General features: G+C 45.8%; 1 protein-coding gene across 1 annotated transcript in view; it reads right to left on the reverse strand.

The window, feature by feature from the left end:
• The window catches only part of LOC144116112 (uncharacterized), a 21,333-nt gene extending 13,367 nt beyond the window's left edge, over positions 1-7,966 (reverse strand). Inside the window, exons 1-4 of the mRNA XM_077650793.1 lie at positions 7,654-7,966; positions 5,505-5,657; positions 4,096-4,353; positions 1,016-1,168 (exon numbers count right to left, since the gene is read on the reverse strand). Coding sequence (XP_077506919.1) covers positions 1,016-1,168; positions 4,096-4,353; positions 5,505-5,657; positions 7,654-7,710 — 621 coding nt within the window. The 5' untranslated portion in view covers positions 7,711-7,966. The remainder of the gene's footprint in view (positions 1-1,015; positions 1,169-4,095; positions 4,354-5,504; positions 5,658-7,653) is intronic.
• Between the last annotated feature and the right edge of the window lie 1,192 nt (positions 7,967-9,158).

The following is a 9,158-nucleotide window of genomic DNA, read 5'->3' on the forward strand; positions in this document are numbered from 1 at the left end:
ATTTGCTTCAGGTAGATGAGGAAAAAATGAACCCAGAACTATATTTGATGACTGTAGAGTAATTAATTATTTATAGCTAAATAGGTCGAAATCGCGTCGAAATAGCGTGGACTTCGATATAGCCACTGAAAGGGTGTGACGTCACATCTACTAGAAGTCATCACGGCACACTGAAAATTGTCACAGAATGTTCGGAAAAACATCGGATTTGGGTCAAATTAGATAGAAAATTGTGTAATTAAACGTAATGAATACTTGACATCACCGAAAGACATATATTTGGGTATCGATATAGCCACGGGAACGGTGTGACGTCACATTCACTGGAAGTCGTCACGCAAGCGAAAACTTTCACAGAATGGTCGGCTTTCGCCTCTCAACACTTTAGAAGCCAACGACACTATAAAATTCGGCTGAGGGCCACTGCCGCCTGTTAAGGTTTTATCTGAAAGGTAATGCCCCAGACATTTTGCTGCCCTCACGCATATGAGACGTCCGAGCTCGAGTAAGCATGATTTGGCGATGTAGAAATATATTTTTAAACATTTTCAGCACAAGTGGCGAACACTCGATTCTGGGAACCATTTTCTACCTTTTTTCCGAGTACTTCAAGCCGTACTTTATGGAGGGAGTACAAGAGAGAGAAGTGGACAAGCCAGGCGTTGCCTCAGTTCACTCTGTTCTACTTAAAACAGAACTACACACTGGTAATATATAACCTGATTTTTCTCCGTCGCCTGCGTGCTGTGCGACAATTTTGTTGTTGTTCACTGCTCGCATCTTGCTTGTGGTTAGAGTGACAGTATGCATGATACATTAACTACAGCTTTTTGGGTCTCTGTGCTGATAATAATATCGTATCTTTGGTTGCAGAATGGGCCGCAAAAAGCAGTGAAGACAGGAAAAAGGATTTGGAATGTGTGAACTGCCACATCATCCAATTTGAACAAATTTGAAGTGCAGACTTTTCTTATGATATTTGGAAATAAAACGCTTGGTGTTTTTTTTTTGTTACCTCAATTCTTGATGCCTGGATAAAAGGAGTTAGGCAGTAAGCCTCAACCGCCAGGCAGTCTTCCAGGCTTCTTTGTTGCAGCGAACAGGTGGGGAGCGTGCCGTTGGAGTACCGGCACTGGCCAGATGTCAGGCTGCTGCAACTTGTCATGGGCTGAAAAAATGTCGATGATGAAACACCAGGCTTGGTTAACCGACGTAGGTGGCTCTGTCTCCAATTAATGCGAAAGCATTTCTTGTCTCAATGGTGGCGCGTACAGGGTCTGTAATCAGAGTGTGTCTGCACGAAAATGGGCATTCGAAAAAAAGGAATTGGACGGCATTGTGGTTCGAACCCAGGACATCTACGGGCCAGGCGGTCACGTAACGCATACGACACGAACGGCCGTTGGTATAGGGGGTGTAAGAGCGGCACGAAGTGAAGGGGTTGGGATGTGTACGACGGTAAAGTGTGTTCGGGATGTGTTCTGATGTTATACAACGATTACTTGCAAAAAAAAGTTGACGTCATCTAAGGTTCACGTGATAAGTGTCACGTGAGAATGATTACTTGTAAATAAGTTGCTGAGGCACAAACGGCAAATGCTTTCGCATTTCTTTAATGCAGCAGACTCTGCAATTTTTTTGAAATATTCCCACAGGGCAAATAAAGGCATTTGTCGGACCCACGTTGGAATGAGTCGTTTTTTAGTTGAACCACACAAGTCAGCTCACCGAGACTAAACCGGCCACGACAAACAACTACTTCAGAGCTGACGAGTAATACAGAATACAAGCTTTAAATCTCAGGTGGCTTAGCCAACTACCTGTCCCAATAGAAAACACAGTGACCCATTTTAAATTTGTTATGCGTACAATTCTCTTAGAAGAAGCTTTTGAACCAAACAAAATAACACACGCAAGCGTCGGGACACTCAAATGCCAACACTACAGTGTACTAGAATACTTTGTAGTACACTGTACTTGTACCTAAATAAATGAGGCGAAAAAGAAAAGCAGGCACTCATTCTCGAGCTTTGTTTGCTGACAAGTTTGCTTCACATTGGTCAGCATGTATATCACAGTATCCAGGGTTGCTTTGTTAGAGTTTGAGTGGACATTAGGGTAGCTACTGTGCTGATGCTTTTAGAACCCGACGCAAAATAAAATTTGGGCTCCCTCATGCACAAATTCGGCTATCCTTTGTGCCAATGGCGGGGGAGGAAGCAGTCCTTTGTAAACTTTTTACACGTTCAACAAAATCTTACCGATCAAAATTAACCAGGGAATCTCACTTCAGCACATCTTTTAGAGCAAGCATACGCAGCACTTAAAACCGTGTATGAGCTAAACCTATTGCTAAAAAAACTATCATTGTAGTCGCACGCCAAGTCCACCTTGATTCAAAATGTTTTCAAAATGGCTTACATTTGAGCCCTGTTTTGAGAAGCTTATGGTACCCCTGAATGTCTAATTCTGTGTAGGGTTGTCAAGAGGACCCTCCTCAACCGCTTCCTGGATCGTTTCGACATTAGGGATGCCGTAAGTCTCCAGAATACTCGTCAGACCCGAGCGAAAGTTCGGCCTATCAGCGTTAATCTAAATACATAGCTCAAGTCTTGGTGGCATTGTTAATAAACGCACAAAATCTGGAAGTCGCCGGTCCCACGGCGCTCTCCTTATGAGAACAACATGTTATGTATATATTTAGTTAAATGCAAGCACGACAAAATGAGTGTTTAGATCAGAATTACGAGACTTGTTATGAAAAAAGCACGCGCTATAAGAGATCTGTTTGGGCACTGAGGGCCGAAATCTGGCTTAGACAAATCCACAAACTTTGGACGGTACTCAAGCGCCCCTGTCGATTCAAACTTTTCGGAAATGATGCACAGAAGCCCAGGAAATTTTTTCTGACTTCCAATGGAAGTTACCCTGCAAGAGTAATGCGTTTTTTTTTAAGAACTCCGTAAAAGACAAGTCTGCGTTATAATTCACAAGTATTCTGACGAGGATAATAGGGCTGAGAAAGCAAATCATGTTGCACATAGACTTTAGGCCAAGGCAGTACCGGTTGTGACGAAAGAAAAAGGAAAGCCCAGTTTCAGCTGCGCTGGCTGTGACACGCCCCCCCCCCCCCCCCCCCCCCCCCCCCCCCCCCTCCAGTGGTGGTGGATGACAGCAATGCCTTCCGGACAACTTAAGTGGGCGCAGATGGTCGCTATACTTGGAAGTTGGGCCGCAGAAAACCCTGTCGTACATGGCCACCACCGTGAATGTCGCGTAGCTGAGCAACTTGTAAATGATGATCACGGGCAGCAGGCACGTCACTAAAACCACGAGTACGAGGAACAACATGTCTAAACACCTACTAGGGCAGCACCGAAAGTTGTAAGCAGCCTTGGCCGGCCGGTCGGCTGGGATGGAGACTTCTTTCTTCTTCACTCGGAGAGGACACACGACCACTAGGCGCACAGACCGATCGCTGTTTCGCCGCCATTGATGGGGTAAGTTCTTGATGCACACGGGGACCAGTTTCGAGCGAAATGCGATAACAACAGAAACAAAAAAATGAGGTGAAATAAAAAATGGTTTTTGCGGAAGAAAATGGCGCAGTATCTGTCTCACATATCGGCAGACAACTGAACCGCGCCGTAAGGGAAGAGATAAAGGAGGGTCTGAGAGAAGAAAGGAATAAAGAGATCACGCGTAGTGGAAGGCTCCGGGATAATTTCGAACACCTGGGGATGTTTAATGTGCACTGACATCTCACAGCACACGGGCGCTTAGCGTTTCGCCTCCGTCGATACGCCGCCGCCGCGGTCAGGTTCGTAACAGGGAACTCCGGATCAGTAGCCGAGCGCCCTAACATCTGAGCCACCGCGGCAAGGCCCAATCCTGGGATCAACAAAGTATACGGTACCATTAGCTACGCCGCGATGAAGACTCCGATGACGAAGGCGTTATGCAAAGTGTTGAAATGTTTGGCTTTCCCGTCACCAGAGTCTGTACGCACTCAGCGTGAAGCTGAGCGCGCCGTCAAGAGAAAAAGAATCTGCAACCTTATGTCCATCCTAAACAAGGACTCAGCTTTGCTCTTACATGAAAGTGCAGCGTGGCCAGAAGGGGGTATTTAGCAGTGCTGCCGGACGGAAATAGGTCGATGACGTGCATGGTGGCCACGTCGATCAGTATCGCATCCAGGGACGAGCGCGGGTCCACCAGAAGCACGAAGGCGGTGAGGTGCAGGGCGACACTGAGGGTCTCAAGCTCTCGAAACTTCATCTGGAGCACCGCCACTGCGATCAATGAGCACACGCCTCCGGCAGCTTCGCTCACCCATGGGCCCAGGGACGCCTCCTGAGCACGGTTGATAGATTCACATCGACAATAAATTTTAAGGCGAACGCCGTTACTGGCTCATACTGTCGTCCGTTCGCAGAGGTTATCACACGTTCAATTCGGGAACTGAACAAGTTAGCAGAAAAAGAATATTTGCTTCAAGTAGAGGAGGAAAAAATGAACCTATAACTATACTTGATGACTGTAGAGTAATTAGTTAATTATAGCTAAATATGTCGAAATTGCGTCGAAATAGCGTGGACGTAGATATAGCCACTGAAAGGGTGTGACGTCACACCTACTAGAAGTCGTCACGGCACACTGAAAATTGTCATAGAATGTTCGGAAAAACATCGGATTTGGGTCAAATTAGATAGAAAAATGTGTACTTCAATGTATTGAATACTTAACATCCCCAAAAGACATATAATTTGGGTATCGATAAAGCCACGGGAACGGTGTGACATCACATTCACTGGAAGTCGTCACGCAAGCGAAAACTTTCACAGAATGGTCGGCTTTCGCCTCTCAACACTTTAGAAGCCAACGACACTATAAAATTCGGCTGAGAGCCACTGCCGCCAGTTCAGGTTTTATCTGAAATTTAATGCCCCAGACATTTAGCTGCCCTCACGCATATGAGACGTCCGAGCTCGAGTAAGCATGATTTGGCGATGTAGAAATATATTTTTAAACATTTTCAGCACCAGTGGCGAACACTCGATTCAGGGAACCATTTTCTACCTTTTTTCCGAGTACTTCAAACCGTACCTTCTAGAGGGAGTAGAAGAGAGAGAAGTGAACAAGCCCGGCGTTGCCTCAGTTCACTCTGTTCTACTTAAAACAGAACTACACACTGGTAATATATAACCTGATTTTTCTCCGTCGCCTGCGTGCTGCGCGACAATTTTTTTGTTGTTCACTGCTCGCATCTTGCTGGTGGTTAGAGTGACAGTATGCATGATACATTAACTACAGCTTTTTGGTGTCTGTGCTGATCATAATAACGTATTTCTGGTTGCAGAATGGGCCGCAAAAAGCAATGAAGACAGGAAAAAGGATTTGGAATGTGTGAACTGCCACATCATCCAGTGTGAACAAATTTTAAGTGCAGACTTTTCTTTGGATATTTGGAAATAAAAGTCTTCGTGTTCGATCTTTTTTGTTACCTCAATTCTTGCCGCCTGGATAAAAGGAGTTAGGCAGTAAGCCTCCACCGCCAGGGAGTCTTCCAGGCTTCTTTGTTGCAGCGAACAGGTGGGGAGCGTGCCGTTGGAGTACCGGCACTGGCCAGATGTCAGGCTGCTGCAACTTGTCATGGGCTGAAAAAATGTCGATGATGAAACACAAGGCTTCGTTAACCGACGTAGGCGGCTCTGTCTCCTATTAATGCGAAAGCCTTTCTTGTCTCAATAGTGGCGCGTACAGGGCCTGTAATCAGAGCGTGTAAGCACGAAGATGATCATTCGAAAATGAATTGGACGCCATTGTGGTTCGAACCCAGGACGTCTACGGACTAGGAGGTCACGCAACGCATACGCCACGAAAGGTCGTTGGTACAGGGGTGTAAGAGCGGCATGAAGTCAACGCGTTTGGATTTGTACGACGGTGAAATGTATTCGGCATTAGTTCTGATGTTATACAACGATTACTTGCAAAAAAAAAAGTTGACGTCATCTAAGGGTCACGTGATAAGTGTCGCATGACAATGATTACTTGTAAATAAGTTGCTGAGGCACAAACGGCAAATGCTTTCGCATTTCTTCAGTGCAGCAGACTCTACAATTTTTTTGTGATATTCCCAGAGGGCAAGTAAAGGCATTTGTCGGACCCACGTTGGAATGAGTCGTCTTTTAGTTGACCCACACAAGTCAGCTCACCGAGACTAAACCGGCCTCGACAAACAACTACTTCAGCGCTGATGAGTAATAGAGAATACAAGCTTTAAATCTCAGGTGGCTTACCAACTACCTGTCCCAATAGAAAGCACAGTGACCCATTTGAAAATGGTTATGCGTTCAATTCTCTTAGATGAAGCTTTTGAACCAAACATAATAACACACGCAAGCGTCGGGACATTCAAATTCCAACACTATAGTGTACTAGAATAGTTTGTAGTACACTGTACTTGTACCTAAATAAACGAGGCGAAATGGAAAGCAGGCATTCATTCTCGAGCTTTGTTTGCTGACTAGTTTCCTTCACATTGGTCAGCGTGTATTGCATAGTATCCAGGGTTGCTCTGTTAGAGTTTGAGTGGACATTAGGGTACCTACTGTGCTGATGCTTTCAGAACCCAACCAGTAATGAAATTTGGGCTCCCTCATGCACGAACTCGGCTATCCTTTGTGCCAATGGCGGGAGAGGAAGCAGTCCTTTGTAAACTTTTTACACATTCAACAAAATCTTACCGATCGAAATTAAACAGGGAATCTCACTTCAGCACTTCTTATAGAGAAAGCATACGCAGTACTTAAAACCGTGTATGAGCTAAACCTGTTGCTAAAACAACTAAAAACTATCACTCTAGTCGCACACCATGTGCACCTTGATTAAAAATGTTTTCAAAATGGTTTACTTTTGAGCCCTGTCTTAAGAAGATTTTGGTACCCCTGAATGTCTAATTCCGTGTAGGGTTGTCAAGAGGACCCTCCTCAATCGCTTCCTAGATTGTTTCGACGTTAGGGATGCTGTAAATCTGCAGTATACTCGTCAGACCCCAGCAAAAGTTCGGCCTCTCAGCGTTAATCCAAATACATATCTCAAGTCTTGGTGGCATTGTTAATAAAGGCACAAAATCTGGAAGTCGCCGATCCCACAGTTCTCTCCTTATGAGAATAACATGCTATGTATATATTTAGTTAAATACATGCACGACAAAATTAGTGTTTAGATCAAAATCACGAGGCATCTTATGAAAAAGCACGTGCTATATGAGAGCTGTTTGACCGCTGAGGGCCGAAATCTGGCTTAGACAAATCCACAAACTTTCGATGGTACTCAGAGCGCCCCTGTAGATTCAAACTTTTCGGAAACAATACACAGAAGCTCAAAGAATTCTTTCTGACTTCCAATGGAAGTTACCCTGCAGGAGAAATGCGTTTTTTAAGAACTCCGTATGAGACAAATCTGCATTATAATGTACAATGATTCTGGCGAGGATAATAGGGCTGAGAAAGCAAATCGTGTTGCACATAGACCTTAGGCTAAGGCAGTACCACTTGTGACCAAAGAATAAGGAAAGCACAGTTTCTGCCGCGCTGGCTGTGACCCTCCCCCTTGGTGGCGGATGACAGCAATGCCTTGCGGACAACTTACGTGCGCGCAGATGGTCGTTAGTCTTGGAAGTGGGCCGCTGGAAACCCTGTCGTACATGGCCACCACCGTCAATGTCGCGTAGCTGAGTAACTTGAAAATAATGATAAAGGGCAGCAGCCACTCCACTAAAACCACGATGACGAGGAAAAACAGGTCTTAACGCGTCCTAGGGCAGCACCGAAAGGTTTAAGCAGGCTTGGCCGGCCGGCTGGCTGGGATGGAGACTTCTTCTTTCTTCTTCACTCGGACAGGACACACGACCACTAGGGGCACAGACCGCTCGGTTTTTCGCCGCCATTGATGGGGTAAGTTCTTGATACAAACGGGGACCAGTTTAGAGAGGAAAGCGATACCAAGAGTAACGAAAGAAATGAGGTGAAATAAAAAGTGACTTTTGCGGAAGGAAATGGTGCAGTATCTGTCTCACATCACTGCAGACACTCGAACCGCGCCGTAAGGGAAGAGATAAAATGGTGAAAGAAGAAAGGGAGAAAGAGGTACCGTAGTGGAGGGCTCCGGAATAATTTCGACCATCAGAGGATCTTTAACGTGCTTTAAAGGGATCTTTAAGGGGATCTTTAATCCACAGCACACGGGGGCCTTGGCGTTTCGCCTCCATAGAAACGCAGCCGCCGCGGTCGGGTTCGAACCCGGGTGCTACGGATCAGCAGCCGAACGTCTAACCACTGAGCCAACGCGAGAGAAATTCGGCGATGATATGCATTCTGAACTAGTCCCTAGAATGACTGAAAGCGCCGCCTTTTGCATTACCAGTTTATAGTGTGTGGACAATTTGGACACCTTTGTCGAAAGATTGTGGAGTGCACGCCTACGACGTTCTCTTTTCGCCCATAAGAGGTCTAAGTATATGTGCTCTCTGAAAGGGGTGTGTGGCAACTTATGTGCACTATTGTCTTCAGCAGTGTGCGCGGAGGAGGTGCACGCTTGTTGCCACGTTTGTTCCAAAGCTGCATTAAATGCGAAGTTTCCTTACCATTGCGGTGCCGCACAAATGTGCGTGCGCAACCCTCAGCACTAATTTAATGGGAGGATTTGTCACATTATCTGCAATAAAAAAATTCACGGCAAGGAAACATGAGAGTTTGTAAACATCAGGACCTGCGTTTGGAAAGATACGGGCTAGATTAGGACGTCAGCATCTAAAGCAAGTACTGTCGGTGTCAAAAGTCTCTGACCCCCACCCCCTCCAAGTTCCGAAAGGTGGCGCTCTGCAAGGGTCGCAACCAGACGATGTACTCTTGGTGTCAAGACCACCGGTCACCAAAGCAACCAGGTGCGACCTCTTGTAGGAAAAAAAATTGAAAATGAAAATTTGTTTTTGGGGAAAGGAAATGGATCATTAACTGTCTCATATATCTCGGTGGGCACCCGAACTGCGCCGCAAGGAAAGAGAGGAATGTGTAAGTGAAGGAAATAATTTCTACTAGCTCAGGATCTTTAACGGGCACTGACATCGCACAGCGCACGGGCTCAAAACGCGGACG

The sequence above is a fragment of the Amblyomma americanum genome, chromosome 1, assembly GCF_052857255.1.
Source record: "Amblyomma americanum isolate KBUSLIRL-KWMA chromosome 1, ASM5285725v1, whole genome shotgun sequence".
In the NCBI taxonomy this organism is placed as follows: Eukaryota; Metazoa; Arthropoda; class Arachnida; order Ixodida; family Ixodidae; genus Amblyomma; species Amblyomma americanum.